Source organism: Torulaspora globosa, chromosome 3, assembly GCF_014133895.1.
Source record: "Torulaspora globosa chromosome 3, complete sequence".
Classification (NCBI taxonomy): domain Eukaryota; kingdom Fungi; phylum Ascomycota; class Saccharomycetes; order Saccharomycetales; family Saccharomycetaceae; genus Torulaspora; species Torulaspora globosa.
This window is the reverse complement of record NC_050729.1, coordinates 190,867-210,439: the sequence shown is the minus strand read 5'-3', so window position 1 is coordinate 210,439 and position 19,573 is coordinate 190,867. Positions and strand designations below refer to the sequence as shown.

At 44.2% G+C, this 19,573-nt stretch overlaps 11 protein-coding genes and 1 non-coding gene across 12 annotated transcripts; 8 read left to right on the top strand and 4 right to left on the bottom strand.

Annotated features, from left to right (window-relative positions):
- Positions 1-193: 193 nt before the first annotated feature.
- Positions 194-1,702, top strand: RRN5 (Rrn5p; the record flags this gene model as incomplete). Its single annotated transcript, XM_037282722.1, has 1 exon — positions 194-1,702. The coding sequence occupies one exon, from the start codon at positions 194-196 to the stop codon at positions 1,700-1,702; it is 1,509 nt and encodes a 502-aa protein (XP_037138617.1).
- A 288-nt stretch (positions 1,703-1,990) lies between these two features.
- PUT1 (proline dehydrogenase) lies at positions 1,991-3,460 on the top strand (the record flags this gene model as incomplete). The annotated part of the gene is made up of 1 exon (XM_037282721.1): positions 1,991-3,460. The coding sequence occupies one exon, from the start codon at positions 1,991-1,993 to the stop codon at positions 3,458-3,460; it is 1,470 nt and encodes a 489-aa protein (XP_037138616.1).
- A 506-nt stretch (positions 3,461-3,966) lies between these two features.
- Positions 3,967-4,038, top strand: HG536_0Ctrna2D. Its single transcript has one exon. It is a non-coding gene; the product is annotated as a tRNA-Asp (tRNA).
- Positions 4,039-4,294: 256 nt separating this feature from the next.
- DPH6 (diphthine--ammonia ligase) lies at positions 4,295-6,376 on the top strand (the record flags this gene model as incomplete). The annotated part of the gene is made up of 1 exon (XM_037282720.1): positions 4,295-6,376. The coding sequence occupies one exon, from the start codon at positions 4,295-4,297 to the stop codon at positions 6,374-6,376; it is 2,082 nt and encodes a 693-aa protein (XP_037138615.1).
- Positions 6,377-6,542: 166 nt separating this feature from the next.
- Positions 6,543-7,664, top strand: HG536_0C01060 (uncharacterized protein; the record flags this gene model as incomplete). The annotated part of the gene is made up of 1 exon (XM_037282719.1): positions 6,543-7,664. One exon carries the CDS (start codon positions 6,543-6,545, stop codon positions 7,662-7,664), a length of 1,122 nt encoding a protein of 373 aa, XP_037138614.1.
- A 74-nt stretch (positions 7,665-7,738) lies between these two features.
- On the bottom strand, positions 7,739-9,862 carry SEC1 (Sec1p; the record flags this gene model as incomplete). The annotated part of the gene is made up of 1 exon (XM_037282718.1): positions 7,739-9,862. One exon carries the CDS (start codon positions 9,860-9,862, stop codon positions 7,739-7,741), a length of 2,124 nt encoding a protein of 707 aa, XP_037138613.1.
- Positions 9,863-10,131: 269 nt separating this feature from the next.
- ACF2 (endo-1,3(4)-beta-glucanase) lies at positions 10,132-12,417 on the bottom strand (the record flags this gene model as incomplete). Its single annotated transcript, XM_037282717.1, has 1 exon — positions 10,132-12,417. The coding sequence occupies one exon, from the start codon at positions 12,415-12,417 to the stop codon at positions 10,132-10,134; it is 2,286 nt and encodes a 761-aa protein (XP_037138612.1).
- Positions 12,418-12,718: 301 nt separating this feature from the next.
- On the top strand, positions 12,719-13,345 carry RMP1 (Rmp1p; the record flags this gene model as incomplete). The annotated part of the gene is made up of 1 exon (XM_037282716.1): positions 12,719-13,345. One exon carries the CDS (start codon positions 12,719-12,721, stop codon positions 13,343-13,345), a length of 627 nt encoding a protein of 208 aa, XP_037138611.1.
- Positions 13,346-13,397: 52 nt separating this feature from the next.
- Positions 13,398-14,315, bottom strand: SPE4 (spermine synthase; the record flags this gene model as incomplete). The annotated part of the gene is made up of 1 exon (XM_037282715.1): positions 13,398-14,315. The coding sequence occupies one exon, from the start codon at positions 14,313-14,315 to the stop codon at positions 13,398-13,400; it is 918 nt and encodes a 305-aa protein (XP_037138610.1).
- Positions 14,316-14,710: 395 nt separating this feature from the next.
- TRM82 (Trm82p) lies at positions 14,711-15,979 on the top strand (the record flags this gene model as incomplete). The annotated part of the gene is made up of 1 exon (XM_037282714.1): positions 14,711-15,979. The coding sequence occupies one exon, from the start codon at positions 14,711-14,713 to the stop codon at positions 15,977-15,979; it is 1,269 nt and encodes a 422-aa protein (XP_037138609.1).
- A 48-nt stretch (positions 15,980-16,027) lies between these two features.
- Positions 16,028-16,402, top strand: HG536_0C01000 (uncharacterized protein; the record flags this gene model as incomplete). The annotated part of the gene is made up of 1 exon (XM_037282713.1): positions 16,028-16,402. One exon carries the CDS (start codon positions 16,028-16,030, stop codon positions 16,400-16,402), a length of 375 nt encoding a protein of 124 aa, XP_037138608.1.
- Positions 16,403-16,633: 231 nt separating this feature from the next.
- On the bottom strand, positions 16,634-19,396 carry SEC5 (exocyst subunit SEC5; the record flags this gene model as incomplete). Its single annotated transcript, XM_037282712.1, has 1 exon — positions 16,634-19,396. The coding sequence occupies one exon, from the start codon at positions 19,394-19,396 to the stop codon at positions 16,634-16,636; it is 2,763 nt and encodes a 920-aa protein (XP_037138607.1).
- Positions 19,397-19,573: the final 177 nt, after the last annotated feature.

Below are 19,573 nucleotides of genomic sequence, written 5' to 3'. Positions count from 1 at the left end.
TGAATTCAGCACCTCCAAGCACCATTCAATCGTTTAGAACAGCTGTCTTTTTCAGAGATGACTTCAGTCTCTTAACTCATCGAGTAGACTGAAATTTTTCAGTTTACACTATAAGGAAATATGATAGTAATTACAAACCAGTATTAGGATGTGAATTGGAGTCCCTTAGCCGCTTCTGAGGCCAATTGATGGGATGGTCAATGAGAAGAAGAGTCGAGATTTATTAGCTGACTATTTTGATGTTTTTAACGAGGAAGTGAAGCAATTTCTTGACCCGTACGCCAGCAACGACTATGAGTTAGAAGGATCGCACATTCATATCGACAGTAAGGTTAGCTGGTTCGAAGATAATAAGAAAACAGAGGACACTGCTTCGGTTTCGGAGCTGGAGTCCGAGTCTGAGTCTGACGATGCGGCCGACAGTTACGACGACGAGCGCTACCAGACAGCCGAAGAGTACCAAGAGGAGACACCTAGGAGAGACGGTGACAATGGTGGATCGATGGGGAGCTTTTGGAGCGTAGCTGAAAAGATTATGTTCTTCCATTGCCTCTCTCGCTACTCGATTCACGGATTGGATGAATGGCGGGAGAGGCTACCTTCGAAGTCCAAATTCGAGATTCTTGTGTACTACAGGGTTCTTAAAGAAAACCTGAACCGTCTGAAGACGTTGGGAGGAAGCTTCCGCCGAATACTGTCGAGAGCTGAGCTACCGATTGCCTACGAGATGGATGAGTTTTATGTTTCCCTCGAAGAGAGAATGAGCGCGAGAGTCAGGCTGGAGACTGATACGCCTGCCGTGGATTCTGAACCTGATGAAAGCGGCCTGATATCTTTCGAAAACTGGAATAAGCGGTGGATGCCGATATACTCGAAAACTAGGGCGGAGGAGCTGACCCCAGCATGTTACCAGCCGTTGCCTTTTTCGCAAGACGCCATGGATTTCCTGACCCAACGTTGCATCGAGTACACTAGACGACTTCTGACTACAGCAATCCTTACCGACATGGAGAAAGTCAGCATTCCAACGGCTCTATTTCGAGGACAAGAAGAGGAGGCCAACGCGGATGACCGCACAATCGTCTTCTCCAATCCGAAGAAGTACTTTCCTCATGTAGTAACCAAGGAGAGCATCGTGAACGCCGTATATTTACTAAGACAAGAGGGTTTCGATGCCCCAACGCTGCCCGAAACAATACTGAGGACTATAAAGAAGTTTGACTTGGAGCATGACGAGGATGGAAGGCTATTCAGGAGCAAATCTCTCACGGCTTCCCTGGTGCCTTCCCTGCTGGAAAGCTTCTCCGTCACAGGACTGCCCCTTTCAAGACAAGAAGCTGTTGGACACCCAGACGAGGAACTAGATCTCCCTCTCATCAAGAAGCTGTACAGGCTAAATGGCGGAAAGCCGCCGCATAAGAAAAGGCGGATAGAACAGCCAGAGGATCATTTCTTGCAGGACGATGAGCTCGACCGAATGGACAATCCGCTCGAGTTGGAGCTCTGCGATTGGGAAACGCAACTTCTCGATGCCGCGGACATGCGCGAGTCGCGCTTGCATCAACACAGGCTGATAGCATACTTCACAGGCGACACAACACCGCTTACGGTTGAAGCAAATACTACCTTGCAAGACATAAAGAGCCCAATTCCACTGGTTCCAACCACTATGATCAAGCGGTATATGCATTCTAACACGTGATTTTTCGGCATTGGATTCCCGGTTGGCTCTCGGAGTTCAATTCCCGAGGTCCCGATAAGAGGTAAGGCTATATCATACACAAGTTGATGGAAGTGATAACCAGGTGAGACCAGTCTCCACTCAGGATAGTGCTGACTAGATATCGGGAAGAGCGTTTGAGGAAGTATAAAGGCTTGCCGCAATTGCAAGAAAGAACCGGATCTGCTCTTTCGGTGTTAGGCTTTACCATTCGACTTGAAGTACAAACACAGCGAAGTGAACATTAGTCTATCCAATATTGACCATTATATGTCTTTGAAGTCTCAGTTGTACTGGAAAAGTGCCTTACTTCGTTCCGGTTTTGCTCCGTCAAGAGCAATGATATATGGCTCCTGTGCCGTAGGTCGGAGATATGTGTCTGAGACCTCTGCAGCCAAGAACACCGCGGCCGGAGCAGTTCCACCCGTTTTCGATGCCCAGAATAGGAGATTATTTCCCCAGCTTGATCAGATGCAGCCTCCCAGTTCCGTGGCTTACTTAAAGACTTTGAGTAAGAAGGAGTTGTTATCGCTTGCGGTTATTGGCTGTGTTACCATCAACAAGTTATTTCTAGAATTAGCCATTAAAGTGTTTCCCTTTGTGCCGATGTTCCTTGTGAAATGGCTGATTTCCTCCTTGTACTGTGGTGGCGACAACTTTGCGGAAGTAAGAGAGTGCGGGAGGAGCTTGCAAAAGCGTGGAATTTCAAATATGATGTTATCTTTGACTATCGAAGATGCTGAGGGGACTAAAAATATTGACATCAATCATATCGTTGACGAAACGATCAAATCTATCCATGAGGTATTGAAACCAAATATTTTGGCCCAGTTGGAGACCGCTACTGATGTCAATGATATTGCACCGGGATATATCGCTTTGAAGCCTTCGGCGCTGGTATCCAATCCGGGTCAAGCCTTGCTTCACTTTAAAGACAAGGCATGGAAATCTCATCGCGATCAATTAGTTACAAATTGCAGCGCAATCACACAAGTCATCTATGATCTGAACCAAGAATTGTTGAAGAAGTATCCATCAAGAAAGACCCCATTTTTCGTTTCCACTATTGACGCAGAAAAGTATGATTTGCAAAAAGGTGGTGTCTATGAACTACAAAGATTGCTTTTCAAAAAGTTTAATCCGAAGGATAGCCCCATCGTCTCTTGCATTGGTACTTGGCAATTGTACCTAACAGACTCTGCCTCCGAATTGCAAGCTGAGTACGCGAGGGCTGAGGAAGAAGGTTACAAACTGGGTGTCAAGTTAGTGCGTGGTGCCTACATCCACTCCGAAGCAAAGCGCGACACGATCATCCAGCCAACGAAGGAAGCTTCTGATCTTAACTATAACAATGTTATGACTACCGTTATCGAAAACTTGCTGGAAAAGGGTTCGAAATCGAGTTATGGCCACTTAGTGGTGGCGTCCCACAACTACCATTCACAAATGTTAGCAACGAATCTACTGAAGAAGAAAGGATTGCAATCTGGTAAAAGCAATGTGGTGCTCGCTCAATTGCTCGGGATGGCAGACAACGTTACTTACGATTTGATTAAAAACCACGATGCTAAGAACATCATCAAGTATGTTCCATGGGGTCCGCCACTGGAGACTAAGGACTATCTTTTGAGAAGATTGCAAGAGAACGGTGACGCTGTGAGAGCGGATAACGGGCTACCATTATTGAAGTCCATTTTAAAGTCTCTATTTTCAAGTACGACGGAAGCAAAAAATGTCTAATCGCCTACTCAATTAGTTGTATTATGTGGTTTAGCTGAAATACACGATACATTAATGCATATCCCAGCTTTTTCACGTGCAGGACTAGTACTTTCATGGCAGATCAAGTTGACGAAGACACTTTTGAAGCACCTCAGCTTCTTTTCTTCAGACTAAAGACACAAAGCTATTCGGCTTTAAACGCCGTCATTTAGCGTCGATCTTCCTCAACAGTCGAAGCTCTTAATTACTGACACTTTCATTTTATAATGTTGGTCTGTATCGTAAGCAGCTTCAGTACTTCTTACTGTCATTACACAATTTATTACTAAATAAGCCACATTCAATTTATGGAATCCAGGACCTCCTGGATATCAAGATTCTCTAATGACTATCCAACCGGATCCTTTTTCCACCTTCTACGTGGAACTATAGTAGGCAAGCTGGATAACCGGCTCTAGAATCATATAATCGATATAGGTTGCCTATACCCATATTAATCCTTTTTCCTTCCAACAAATTTCCAATCCGCGATAGTTTAATGGTTAGAATGGGCGCTTGTCGCGTGCCAGATCGGGGTTCAATTCCCCGTCGCGGAGATTTTTTTTTTTTTTACACATCTTCTAACGTAAACAAACGAGTCATCTAGAGAGAGTGCCCAACAGCTCAAAGAAGCCATATTGGCCTGTTGATTAGCTTAATCAATGAGTACTTGACGGAGGAATTATCAGCAGTGCCACTGCAGTAGGATTACCCGGCTACTCTCGATCGGTTCTTAATAGCGATGATCATTGCCAGTCATATGGAGACTGGAATCACAATCAGCCCTAAGTCTTCAAGAGTGTGGTCCTTTCAATGAAGTTCGTTGCCCTTGTGTCTGGTGGGAAAGACTCCTGTTTCAATGTGCTGCATTGTTTGAAGCAGGGACATGTTTTAGTTGCTTTCGCCAATCTTCATCCCGCTGATGAGACTAAACAAGAGCTGGATAGCTATATGTTTCAGACGGTAGGCCATGATGTCGTTTCGCACTATGATAGATGTGCTGGCATTCCTCTCTTTAGGCAAGAGATAACGCATGGGAGCTCGAGAAACTTAGAAATGAATTACACGCCCACAAGGAAAGACGAGATCGAAGATCTGCACTTCTTACTGGCCAAGATCAAGAAAGAAATCCCAGAAGTGGAAGCTGTTAGCGTCGGAGCCATCTTATCGTCTTATCAACGAACAAGAGTTGAGGACGTATGTAGAAGGCTTGACTTGACGGTATTATCGTACTTATGGCAGAGGGACCAGCTTGAACTGATGAGCGAGATGTGCTCGATGTCTAAGGCTACTGATACCGGAGCTTCTGACGGTTTGAATATGGATGCTCGAATAATCAAAGTTGCCGCGGTAGGTCTCGATCAGTCTCATCTGAACATGTCTCTTCCGCAGATTTTCCCTATCATGAAGAGGTTGAACCGTATGTATGAGGTTCACATATGTGGGGAAGGTGGCGAGTTTGAAACTATGGTCCTGGATGCACCATTTTTTGTGAATGGTAGTTTAGAGCTGGTAAGCCAAACGGTAAATAATTCTGACGAGAGTAACGGTGTTTATAGCACACAGTTCGAAGTCGTTTTCAAACCAAAGAACACGAGTCCTGACATGAAGGAAGCACTGCGAAAGCTACCAGTCCCACCTCTACTTGATGATAAATGGGCCTTTCTTCTCGCTATGATGAAAAATTTCGAGAACAAAGAGGTCAGAGAGCAGAGAAACTTGGATACTCCTGAGGACTCCTTGGCTAATCCAGAAATCTCAATTGTTCAAGCCCAAGGGTTACTTTATATTTCAAATCTTAAAGGAAACTCCGCGCTGGCCTCTGTGGAAGAACAAACTCAACAAGTTTTGGATCAATTAGATTCAATCATGAATAAAATGGGAGTGGAACCTAGCAGAGCCATGAGCTGCTCCTTAGTTCTCCAATCCATGTCTGATTTTTCCGCTGTCAATTCCATATACAACCGCTTCTTTGACATATCACGCCACGGTCCTTTACCGCCTTCAAGAGCCTGTGTAGAGTCAAAGTCCTTAGGGAAGAATTGCCTACTGCAGCTCTCTATCGTGTTCGATATGGCCGGCTCCGTCAAGAGATTGGCCAATGACATCATCATCTGCCCCAATAAAAATGGGCTACATGTGCAAGGGCGCTCTTATTGGGCGCCATGCAATATCGGACCTTATTCTCAAGCAATTTGGCTGAACTCAGATAAAAACAGGATATCCTTCCTAAGTGGTCAAATTCCGCTGATTCCCAGTTCTATGGAAATGATAAGCAGAGAGCCCGTCTTGCAAGGTGTTCTGTCTCTTCGTCATTTTGATACAATAAAAACCACAATAGATGCCAAGAAGCAGCTTTTCATGACATGCTTTGTCACCAGCGACCTTATGGTTCCGATCGTCAGCCAAATCTGGTCTTTATACTGTGGTGGGATGCAGTACGAATCCGAACTATGGATGGATAAAGAAGACGATCCTGTAAGGAGTCTAATAATTGTGAAGATCTCTGGCCTGCCGCGCAATGCCCTATGCGAGTGGAGTGGAGTGGCCTGTCGAGAGCTTTCAGTTGTAGATCCTGTCGAAGATGAAGACATCCAGGACCTCAAGTCTATATCCCATGTAAAGGTGCAAGCGAAGGGTTCCTGCGTCGTCAGCACGGTCGAGGTCACAAACGGACAAGCTCAGATACAGTTTACGACCGGATTCGCTGATTGTCTTGAGGATTTGAAGATTTTCATGAACTCCATAAACTCCCGGTACAAGGCCACGCTTTATTTTAATCCAAGTGACACACAAGATTTTCCTGCAATTGCCAACACCGAATTTCTTCCTGTCGAAAGGATCTTTGACTGTAATGGAACAGCACACAAGTTTGGATTTCATTTGACAGTATAAGAACCGGTAGAAGCTATGTATGTTTATTTAATGAATTTTCAGATTTTTCACTGTGACGCCGGTTATTCAAGACGCATCTATTCGCATTTATTGCACTGACACTGATAAAATAGTCACTTAAAGTGAAGGATTTAGATAGCTTCTGAGCTACCGGCTGCATAAATTGATGAATACTTCGTCTACTGAGTATCGAACCGAAGCACTGAAGCTTATACTATTTGCTGAGAGAACTGAATGGGCAGCCAAACATGGCAAACTAAATGACCAAAGCAAGTCTTTGATAGACAATGGGGTAAATAAGAAGGCTATACACACTCAAATGTTCAAGGGTTCAGAGTTTACTCGCACCAGAGATGCTGGGACATCTGCTGCAAATGCGAAACGACAACCAGAAAGGCATACGGGCAAGACTAGCCCGAAGAAGCCTCTGAAATCAGAGAGCAAATCAGACAATGTGAATCCTGGAAAACTGCAGGGTCGACAGCGACCTCGGATTGATGCAAGAGAAACCCAATCCAAATCGACGAACGAGGTTTCTAATGATCGTTCCGAGATTAGCTTTCATCTTCAACCACTTAAAAAGGTTTTGAACAATAGCGGAGCTCAATTGAATAGCACAGGTTGTGACTGGCGACCGGCTTCTCCTTCTCAGACTTCTTTGAATCCCGGAAAGGTGGATTTAATAGCAAGTGCTCAACAGAGCACAAGCCTGATTAATACTCTTCTTGGAGGCAGCAGCGCATATTCTTTACCAGAATTCGGCTTCATGCGACTTCCAGACCTTTTGAATCTTCAAAAACCACACACAGATCTTTTGATTGGCCGTTCGACATCCTCCAGGTTGATTCCGGGTCCATATAATCCAAGCAGTGCTTCCTACAATTATATACCTAGCGTTGCGGCCACCGCCACAGAAGGCCGCAGCATTCCTCCTCAGCCAAACAGCAGCTACAATAACGGATATATTACGAGCTCAAATAACTATCCAAGCGGGACCCTACAGCAAGAATCTTCACAAGAACAACTGAATAATGCTGTCTGCTTCGAGCAAGGAAGGACTACCTTCAAAGCTCCGGTACCGATTGTCAAGAACCAAACTTTGCCAAAATCCAAGCAAAGCATCCAAAAGAACAAATCTAAGCAAGCGTTTGAACCATCGAAACATGAAAATGCTCAAACAAAAACTGCATTAAAGCCAGATAGGCTGGGATATAGAGACAAAGTGAGGAAGAAAAAACTCAAGAGTTTGAAACGGATGAACACTATAGCGAAAAAGTACAAACTGTGATTGAGGCTACGAAATAGTACTGATTGCATTGATTTTGATGTTTTCACTGCATGCATATTTACATATCATCTCTATTAGGTTTTGTCTCTAGATTTCAAGAATCGACTCAATTTGCCTTTCTTCTTCTCCTTCTCGACTGGCGGCTTGTTGATCTGAACAGGCGCTGATTTAGGCGGCTCATTGTGACTGCGTACATGCATGTGTGAGACGGGTTTGGCTGCAGGCGCGACTGATTCATATAAATATGCTGGGACGGCTTCCTTCTGCGGCTGATCATCTTTGAGATTCAGCATGTTTCGATTCGTCGTTAAATGCTCCACACTTTTCATAAATGAAAGCGGAGTGATTATTCCCTCACTTCCAATAAAGACATCCTTGTTCTTAAGGTCCGATTGGTCGCAAGCAGCTTTGATTTCTGGGTACGTTAAACCGCCAATGATATAGTACATGAATCTTTGTCGAGGCGCACGTTTAAGGCTGGAGCTGTTTTTCGTCCACACAGCCCTGTGACGAGGATTCCTCAAAGAACTCGAACCGTTCGTACCAGCGAGCGAATTTGATGATTCTTGGGCATCTTCGTTAATTAATTCAATAGGTTTGTCTTTCACATAAGGGAACGACTCTTCATCGACAAGGAGAGGATTTGTTATTAACCTCGATAAAATATTACCAGCCGCTGGAATAAACCTTGAACTGTTGTAAACCGAAGGATCCTTAGTAACTGTATCGTGAAACCATTGTCTCTTAAATGCCTTGGAACGTGGCTCCTCCTTGATTAGCTTAAATCCTATTTGTTCGAAATTCTTGAACAAACGCATGAAATGACCGAAGAATTCATGTTCAGGTTCAATTCCAATGAAAGAAAGAAGCTTCATGAAGTCTTGCTCAATTATCCCACCGCGATAAAGAGCATAGATTATGATATAACGTATCTTGTCAGTCACAGTTGAGCTTTTATTGGCTAATATCTGCAGGAAGGCGTCAGTAATATGTTTGAATCTTTCTCCGTCACTATCGAGCCCAAATCCAGCCAAACATTGTTCCAAATCAGCTGCATGGGCAAGCTTTCTCTCTTGATTAATTTCCAAACATCTGTCAATCAAGCATCTATGTAAAATTAGCCGTCTCCTCTCTTCATCGAAGTCTTTCAGGTGAGCTACAACACTAAGGAGATCCGTTGTCGTTTTGACATTCGATCTGTCCACCAACAAGGGATTCTTGGCAATCATTTCTTTAATTTTACCCGAAAGATATTCGCTAGCGTCCACGATATGTTGGTTTTTTAACTCTAACAAATCAGGATCCAAAATATCCAAAAGTTTTGCTGTTTTCTCCTCGATCTCGCACTTTTCGTTTTCTGCCTTATAATAATAAGTGTCGTTGCCAATGTCAAGCTCAGGTACGGCATCATAAGCCATCGCTTGGTAGCTAAAATCATGCAACAAAGGGCTAAAAGGATCCAGCGCTCTATCGGTAATCACAAGAATGGATCTCGGCCTCGACGAAGGAGGAGGAAAATCATTGTTCTCTCTAGCATAACCGTCAAGAAGGCTCTGAAAATCGTACGCCAGTCTTTTAGCAAGAGCTGTACCCGGTGCCAAACTAAATTGATCCTGCGACGGTTTTGAATACCTGATGATGGGATACTCTCCAGTGATAATGCATAAATTTAAAAGCGATTGCAGCATTTTCTGCAAGTTTTTATCGATTAAATTAGAGCATTGCTTATTGAAAAATATCTGTAAAGGCTTGTCAATATCGGAAGTCAGGAAGACCTGTGATTGTTTCGGAATGAAAGAGAGCTTAGCTTCATTAATTGTGGCCATATATTGCGGAATATATTTCTTAGATCCAAAGAACCGCATAATGTGCGGTTCACTTTCCGGTAGAAACCTAATGTGGCATTTCTTATATTTCGGAGGTCTGTTGCAGAAATCTACGTCAATGCAGTTGATGTTGAACTTCGTCGGTTTCAGAAGATAAATTACTTCCACCGAAGGTTGTCCCTTTCTGTTCGGCGAGTCAATCCTGTCCACTGCTGTGACATGACGAAGCAACTGCTGAGGAGATTCAAAAATATAGGAAAGTAGAGTCTCTACTTGCTCATCAATAACCAGAAATTTGACGTTGTGCTCGGTTTGAATCTCGTTGATCAGATTCAGAAAGTACGCCCTTTGCAATTCGATCAAATCAGACATCGGTTGAGCCAAATAATGATGTCAACTAGGTGAGGGATCGAATCAATAACCCCAGTCAACTGAACAAACAAAGGTGACTTTACTTCACTTTAACGGTTCATTGAGTTGATTCCCTGAGAGATCGAATTCTACCAAGCAATTGAAGTCATCTATTACGGTAGTGTTGTTTAAAGTAAACGAAGCCAAATTGCTGATTTAACTCTAATAATGAAGGTAATTGATGATTGTCGTCGAAAGCATTGTTGGCCAGCTATATTAAATTGTCATGCTCATAGGAAGGCGCCAGAGTAAGCTAGTGACCACGTTAAGCTTTGGCCATTATCCAAATAGGCAGACGTGAAAGACGAGCTGTTGAAGAAGTCGTAGGAAGCCTTAGGATTGCATAAAGCAAGATTTAGAAGCATGACGCCTTTCCAACCATCTTGAACTTGGGCAACTATGGGAGCCAGCTTTTGGTCCCATTCCTCTTGAACGAAAGTAGGATGTCTGACAAACGAAGAGGCCGGAGTTATTGGTATGGCATGTATCATTTGAATGTACTCCAAATTGGTTCCAAAATATGTTGTGTGATCTATCTTGTTTTCGAAAAGGATACCACTGACCTTGTTGGGAATAAAAGATGGAGGCATGATTTTGTTGTCATCCGAATAGAGGAAATACGAGTTCAATGAAGTGTTCAATATTCCCAGTTGAATGTCACCCAAGGCAATAAGTGATTGGTTGTGTGTAGCCAGCCCCCAAAGTTTGATAGCGTAGGACGCGTTGACGTCTTCAGAACTCGATTCTTCATCTTTGCCATCTCCGCTTTCAAACAGCCCTTTGGCCCACGAATGGCCATTAAACCAGTCGAACGACCTGAAGGCTGGGAAGTAGCTGTCATATTCCGAAGGGTTGGCGTAATCCCTCAAGAGATTTTCTACCCACTCCCTGTTTTCGGTAAGCCAACTATTCTCTCCGGCATCTCGGTCGACTATCGACAAGATGGCCGCGGTGATTACATGGTAACTGTAGTGAAAGTGATGGTCATTGTAGTAAGAGTTACCAAAATCGTCAGAAGGTGTTCCCGAAGATATAAGGCCTCCCCATGTTTTATCATATCTCAACGGCAAAATCTGGCTGTTGCCGACGAATCTGCCCATGGCGCCTTTCAGCTTTGGAAGGAGTTGAGAAACCAAGGCGCTGTCATTGATAATGTAACAGCAGCAATACAGTACCCAGGCATATTTAGCCAGTACTTTACCGGAAAAGTACATAGAGTTGAGATTCGATTCGTTGATCACATCCCCGTTTACCTCCGAAGATGCTGCTTTTTTGATTGCCTCCAAGACATCAGCAGAGTACTGTGGAGGATTATTTTTACCTGGAATAGTGGTAGCTGGAAAGAACCCCACATTGGGAACACTCACGGTCATTTCGAACACATCGGTGATAAGACCCGTCATTTGACCACATACCGTAGAATCCAGTTTAGATTCTATCAGTTTAGAAGTCATCGGTTTACAGAAACTGCTGACATGATGTGGCAGCGCGTACATCAATGTTTTTCCACTCACTGAGCTACCGGCCAGTTGATAAGTTAGTTTGTAAGTGCCAGTGCCGCCCGCAACAGAACAAGCAAGCGAGCAGTCAGTGGGATAGCATCCGGCAGCTTGGTCGATAGCTGAAGAGTCGTCTGCCACAATTTGAATGAGACATTGCGAGACGCGATGTGATCCCAGGACAGTGTTTCCGCCTTGCAATTCAAAGCTTAGAGGTTGGCCTGGCGCGGGGGTCACGTACACGGTCCATTTGCGGTTATCCTCGAGCAGTACATTATATTTTTGCGTGCTTCCAAGAATTTGAGCGCTTTCAAAGCGGCGAAATCCAACCGCAGATTGGATCTTTGGTTGCATGTTGACGTATACAGCACTCACAAACCCCATTCCCTGCAACAGAGGAAAGTGTACGTATTGTTCGTCATTCTTGTGTAGATAAACTTGCACTGACATATGCTTGGGAGAGCCAAGTTTTAGCGATAGATCGCCGGGCCCCTCGAACTCTGCCGAAGAGAAGACAAACGACTTGATGCCAATTGGATTGAAGAAGTACTGTGGCGGAGTGCCAGATCCGTAGACGCGCTGCGAAGAAGTAGTATGAGACACTGCCATTCCAAAGAAGTTCGAATCTCTTGCATACCATAAAGAGTAAGGATGTGTCCACACAGCATTCGCTTGATTTCCTAGCAACATGTTGCCGTAAAACTTGTTGGTCTGTACGGGCGGGCTGTCCTGTCTCGCCATCGGCGGCAATGGCACTTCATGACCAACCCTCGAAAACACATCTAAAGGAGGACCACTGGGAAGGATACCATTCAAGTCTATCGTGCTGGTTGCAGTAGTGAATGGCACTTGAGCAACTCCTCGGCGAGTTGTCTCTTTTCGCACAGGAAGTGGTGGAGGACGATCACCTTCTAAGCCTCGAGGTGGCAAAGGGGGAGCTACCTTAGACGATTGTATATGCTGCAGCAGAGATGGTTCATCGTCAGGAAGTGGCATTGGCGGTCTCTGATATGACATCTAGACGTTCAGCTCTGGACTAGTGGCTTCCATCCAATGTTAAGGAGTGATGAACTGTTTTTCATAGATAAAGGTGTGCTTTAGGCCTTGAAGATCTACAGAGAACCGAAATTTTGAAGGACCAGCAAACCTAGAAAGCCTCATTCGATCTCTTAGCATTACTATGGCTTGCCCTCGTCAGTATTTGCTCACTCCCAGCTTATTGGGTTGTTCAACGAGATATGGCTGTCAGTCAATGAGTATATGGTTGAAAAACTGTGAGCGATGAGATAGCTCTTCAGAATACAACACAGGGAGGACAATGGAAGGAAACGATAAGGTGAATAGCCAAAGAGATCTCTTTCTGCAGCTGCGGAAGGAGTTTCTGTTACTTCATCTCGTCTGGCATAGGAATAAAAACCAGCATAGAAGGTCGGTGTGGTGGAAACGACTCAACATGATGAAGAGGAACTGTGGTCAGGTACTGGAGATTTTGCAGAAACCATCGGTCGAGAAAACTGAAGAGGTGATTAGGTTGTACAAACTGATGAACGATTTCAACAAGCGACAGCTATCCAAGACCTATCACGATTTCAATGGCGTCATAGCCCTGGGACAGTTCGTCACACTCGGTGTAACATTGATTGGTTTACTGAGCAGGGTGTTCTCTACTTACAAGCTAGTTCTGGCTCTCTTCCGGATCAGATTCCAGGATGTTGGGTGTCTCGATAGGACAATATCGATCAAAGCACGGAAGATTCCTGTGTCATTGGGGGAAAACCAGCCATATCCAGGAATGGAGGAGATAGGCGAGGAGATCATTGAGGCGCCAGTTCAAGCTACCACGCGCAATGCCGTTACTGTTACGGAAACCTTATTGCCAAGCAAGAAGGTTTCAAAGAAAAAAAAGAAGAAATCAAAGTCTGTCATAGACAGCATATTTGGGTAAGATCGGAGGCGCCGTATGGACATCTATATGCAAGGATTGATACTCTGCCAGCTTAAGGGCTACTTTGGTTGATCAGGTTCTCGGCCCAGGTGGGCAATATGAAGGACGCAAAGTGTATCTCGGGGTTATAATACATCAACTGTGTTTGTTCATCCGGGGTTGGCATGCGACAAGGGTTTTTTAAATCTAGAGCCTCGTTCTTGGCGCACACTATGAGGCCCAATTGGCCCGAAGTATATGTCGGAACCGTAGTGTAGCAGTACTCAGTGTTTTGAAACACTGACCGGGCTATTTTCATTAAGCCGCTGAGATACGCTATGTCTAGCCATACGTTTTCCGATGCTTGAGCAATTAATATCCCGGTCTCGTTCAGCGCGTTGTTCAACAACTGGAAGTACTCTTTTTGGAAGAACGCTTCAGCAGGACCATCCGGATCTGAGGAGTCTGTGATGATGACATCGTATTTCTCTTCATCCTGGGCATGGCCAATGTCTCGCAAGAACTGGAACCCATCGCGCAAATGAATTTTCACCTTACTGTTGTCCAGAGCGCATGACATATGCGGCAAATATCTCCTGGACAGCTCAATGACAGTGCTGTCTATTTCAACCAGATCTACCGACTTCACACACGCATGTTTGACCACCTCTCTGATCACTCCACCATCTCCTCCACCGATAACCAACACTCTCTTGGGCTCGCGATGAGCAAACAACGGCACATGGCTGATCATCTCCTGGTAGGCGAATTCATCCCTCTCGCTGCACTGAATTATTCCATCCAAGACCAGGACATTGCCAAAAGTACTGCTTCTAAAGACCAAAATATCCTGGAATTCGCTCTGTGAGTGGTGCAGCACTTCTTCAACCTTCAAAGAGAGTCCCTGACCCGGGAAGTGTTTATCACTGATTTCCGTGAACCAGCCGTTGTTTATGAGTTTATGTCCATCAATGCTGCTCGAATTCGACATAATAGCCCGATGATAGCTCTGTTTGATGGTTATCTTTGCACATCATCGCAACTAAATTTTTCATTCAGGCGCTTTTTTCTTACTCACCGACCTTTCTGAAGTGAGTCGCCGCACAATAGAGACATAACCGAGCGCAATTTTAAGCTTAGCGGAGGTTTTAAATCGACTGAATTGGTTCCACCATGTCACGGAACTGAATGGCTCAGAATAGTTGCCTAAATTGCCTGCTCAATACTCTCAATTCGATTTGGTTGAAGAAGTGTCCGGCGATGAGGTTTCTAAGGACCCCGTAGTCGGACTGAAAAAAAAAATTTCAGATACCTAGTACTAAAGTTCGATGATATGAATAATTGTTGGAGCAACTAAAGGTTGATATTGGTCTCTCTGAACTTGAGATGTCTTCTTATCCATTGCAATGCAGTGTTTCAAATAGTGACGGAACCCTGCTTTTTCTGGTCGTCAAAAGCACCATCCTAGCGTTCAAGCAGCAGAAAGGCGAATTCGAGCAAGCTGGAAGATGGACTGACACTCTGTTTGAGACTGATAGCCAACAGGATGGCGTGAAGAAATTGAAGAGTAACAAGGGTGAAGCTGTCAAAAAGGCAGATTCGCCAGCTGTCGGATCGGCATTCTCTTTGCAGATCAGGAACTTGACTCTAACTCCCGACGAGTCCAAGTTAATCGCGTGTGCAGATTCAGATAAATCAGTATTGGTATTCGAAATTGACTATAATAATCCAGAGTGTTTGAAGCTCGTGAAAAGACAACCGTTTCCCAAAAGGCCGAATGCGATAGCCATCGGCGACGACGGCGACACCATTGCTATCGCGGATAAGTTCGGAGACGTGCACCAGATGTCGATTTCTGGTCAGGTTCTTGCAAGTGGCGAGGAATCGCAACCCATTTTGGGCCATGTATCCATGTTGACCGACATCATCATGGCGAAGGACTCGGCTGGTCATAGGTTTGTAATCACCAGCGATAGAGACGAGCATATCAAGATTTCCCATTATCCTCAGTGCTTCATTGTGGATAAGTGGTTATTCGGTCACAAACAGTTCATTTCTTCGATGTGCTGTCCAAGCTGGAATTCAAGCCTGCTGTTCAGTGCTGGCGGCGATGACAGCATATACGCCTGGGACTGGAAAAAGGGCACTCAACTTTCACAGTTTAATTATAGCGGTCTGATAAAGCCGTATTTGACGAATGCTCACTTGGCAGCAGAAAGATTCCAGAACGACGAGAAAGATGTTATAGAGTATGCCGTGTCAAAAGTAGTGTCCAGTAGCAATGCACACTGCGTGGCATTTTTCGTCGAAGCAACCAAATGTATTGTGTTGTTGGACGTTTGTCCTGAGACGGGATCTCTGACATTAATGGAGATCATAGAGTTCCCTAGCAATGTGGTATCATTGTCTGAGGCCAACGATGAGTTCATCGTCACGCTCGACACTCATTCCTCCGGCAATGGCAGACTGGTAGAATTTGTCACCCGCGAAGCAGATACAGGCCTCTTCAAAGTAAACATCCCGAAATGCCAAACGTTTGAAAAGGCTCTTGCTGCGGCTCTCAAGAACGAGAATCAAGTTGGGTCTAATGCGACCGATCTTTATCCATTGTACAATACAATTTCACTGAAGAAGCATGGGGAACACTACTCTTGACTGTAATTACATATAATGTAGCATATCAAGTGACTGAATTAAAATTTCATGTTCTACCTTCCTAATCAATGGATGATAACAAACCGCTCTGATTCACCACGCACAGCAACTAGAAAGACCCTGCTTAGAAACAAGATGGACCCATCAGCTAAGCTGAGCGAAGTAGACAGTAACACTCAAGTGAGCAATGGTGTCAGCGAAAACGGAAACCTGACAAGGTCAGATATATCCTCGTTATCGGATCAGAAAGAACAATCGATAGCTGATCTGATCAACGAGTCCCAGAGGCTTCAAAAGGACATCAATAGTATTTTTGCTGAATTGAGCGACATAAATCGACAAGTTCGCATTGACATTGATGATTTCTGTCGAATTGGTTTGCACAACACTTCCGCTATTCTAAACAGCAGCAGCTCCGAGTAAAGACGGTGCTGTACAGATACAGAGTTGCGAGCGATACAGCCCTGCTGCAATTTGATGTTTGAACCATTAGGTATCAATACTATAAAACATGTACTAATGCGTCTTGAAGAGGATCGCCAGAACCTTGAGACTATAGTGTAATCCCACATTATATCTTTCAGTTTTAGACAGGTAATGCCCTCTTTGCTCGATTGAACCTACAATGACCCGAAATGCTGGTGTTGATGGTGTTTATTTGAATGCAGCAAATTGGGTGCTGGTGCGTGTTAGGTTTGCGCTAACTATTGGCTCAGTTTCTTTGATGCATCTAGCCATCCTATCAATGTTATTCTGAAAACAATTCTGTAGGCATGCTGTTAAAGTGATCTCAGTATCCTTCTCAAGGAGAGTTCCTAAAACCTTGCGGAAAAATTCCAAATCAACCGTTACCTGTAATAGACCGTCTGATGATAGATTTCCAATGTATGGTTTGAAGGCCTCAAACAGATATTTAGATATGAAAATCTGACTTTCTTTCAAAATTCTGCTTATTAGCTGCGGGCCTACCCTAGAGCACTCACTGTGGATCGTAATAAGGAGCATCAAGACTTCTATAATGTAGTCTCCTGCCCTAAAGGAGTTTGAAGTGTGCGTTGCCCAGTTGACCTCATTGAATCTTTGCTCCAAAATATCTCTTATATTAATCTTCAGTTCAGACAGGTAGTTACCAAGAATGGAAGACTCCATCTTGGAAAGAAGTGTAAATAGTTCCAAATTTTTCTCTGTCAGATTCAATTCAAAGGCTTCGTCGAACTGTTGTAGAATATTCGGAAATGAAACCTCCCTAATGTACTGCAAATTCGTCAAAGTTAATATAGTGTGGGCGTTTCTGGGGTTGTTCTTATCTTTTGCTGCATTTTTGAGTATTGCTTCAAGGACGGCTTCCATTGATATGAGCTGTTGTATTTCTGTTGCCGTCAATGCTTGTTTTGATGGATAACTCACGACTGAGATACCGTTAAACACTGGCAGTTTCTCAAAAGCAAACAGAAGATCTCTAGTTATTTTTATGCAGTAGGTTTGGAATAGAAAAACGATCTCAGGGAATTGCGTAACACCGTACTCATTGCCTTGTTGATCACTTACATTTTCGTAGACGGTCCAATCTTCTAATTTGTAGAAATTCGAGATGTCTCTGAGTTTCAGGGAAGCTATTGCACCGACACATCGGTTGATAAGGGTAGTCGCAAGTTTTCTGGAATTCTCTAAAGTGTTTGAACTAATACCCAACTGGGCCAACTCGGTAATCAACCTCAAAAGCGGTTCTACCATTTTTGGTAGATATCTCAAACAGCTAAGCCCATTAGCTTGAGGAGGAATGAAACCGTAGTCCTCCGGTTGTCCAGATTCCTTATTTGATATTTGGCCTTGCGCAAAGGAATCCTGAGATGATTGGAAAAGCAGCCTCAATTTCTCATAAAATAGACCCACGAAACGATCTGCACGGTTGCGAACATCTTTCTGCTGCATATCTTGTAAATGCAAAAACTCCTTATCTCCGTCCACAGCTGAAAGATCACCAACAAGGATATTGTCCTTCTTTTTATCGTTGACTAGTGAGGCCTGATAAGTACCGTCCAAGAACTTTTGAACGTGCTCCCAAAACTCAGCAAATCTTGTTCCGACCCTTTCGAGCATGTTGACGTATCGTACGTAAATGAGCCAACTCTCAATTAAAATGGGAGAGTCGGTGAGATCCTGGTTCGTTGAAATTTGAGATCTGTCACCAGAATACCTTCCGAGCTCAGGAAATATTTGCCTGATGGACAAGTAGTACGAAAGATCGACGCCATCAACCATCGCTGAGCTATCGTCGGATTCCGATCCATTTCGCAGAATTGCTTTCTGTGCATTCACCATTTTCTGATGAAGCTGAGCTGACACTTCATTCAGCTCTTTTTCAAACTTATCCATTGTACTTGATATCCACGCTGTAACGGGATTCCTGTCAATTTTGAGGTCCAGTAGCTTGGATATCAGAGGTAGGAATTCTTGTTGAGTCTGCCCTTCAGAAGGCGTAACTAGGCAGTCCCATGTCCGCTGTCTATAGCAGTCAATTACGCGCTCGACTTCCTCCATAATTTTTTTGGCCACAAGTGGTGCCCTTCTTGTACCATTTTCGTCCTCCTCATAATCGTAATTCTGAATGAGTTCCCCATAGAGCTCTTTAGCTCTGGCATACTGGAACGTTAAATTCTTGTAGTCGTCTTTCTCCAAGCATTGTCTCATAGCCTTAGGTGCGTTGAAAAACTCTCTGTTCGCTTCTATGAAAGTTTTGGTTGCCTTGTAGCTCAATATCCTCTTCGAAGTCTCCAGAACCGGTTTCAGCTTCACAGTTGTTGCCTTAGCTGACTCATCCACTTTATCACTGAGCACTCTGACCTCTAATCGGTCGTTAGAATCGCCTGAAACTCCGGCACCCGACTTTTCGGAGAATTGTTCGTATATTTGGTCCAACCTATTCTTGATTCTAACATATCTGGCAAAGTTTGCTTGCACAAGCCCCTTCAAATCCTCCGACTGCACTTGCAAACTCTTGTCCAAGTTATCCAGCGACTGGGAAAGATGTTCAAAAGTGTCTGCGCTGTGAACATCCCGCAGGAAGGCCTTGGCGTCGAACTTCTTGCTGTTGATAAGGTATTTCAATCTATCCTCTTCTGGAATACCTAGTTTATCAAGCAATGGCAGCATTTGCTGATTGCTAAGTGGATCACAGATGTCGTCAAGGGATAAATCTTTTGAAGACAGAGCAGCCTCCAAGGCGTTCATCTGCTGATGCTGCAACAATAGATCTTTCAGAATATCATACGAATTGCCAGCGTCAGGTTCCACACCTTCCCATTTAGCCAAGTCCACAAGCACTGAGGAGTCTTGGTCCCACGATGTCATAGGATTCAGCGACTTTAGCTGATAAAACTCCAGAAGCTGCTCATCAGATGTCTGAAATGAAACCATTCTGTCAATGAACCGTCAAATGGACTTCTAGAGCTTGTCAAAACACCTGCCCTGCGACCTTAAGCTATGCAACTTCACTTCAAGAACAACGTATCTCGGTTCTTCATCCGCAATAGTAGAAAAACCATTGTATGAGAGACGTTACAAGAAGGATGGTGAGATTGACTATTAAACTGC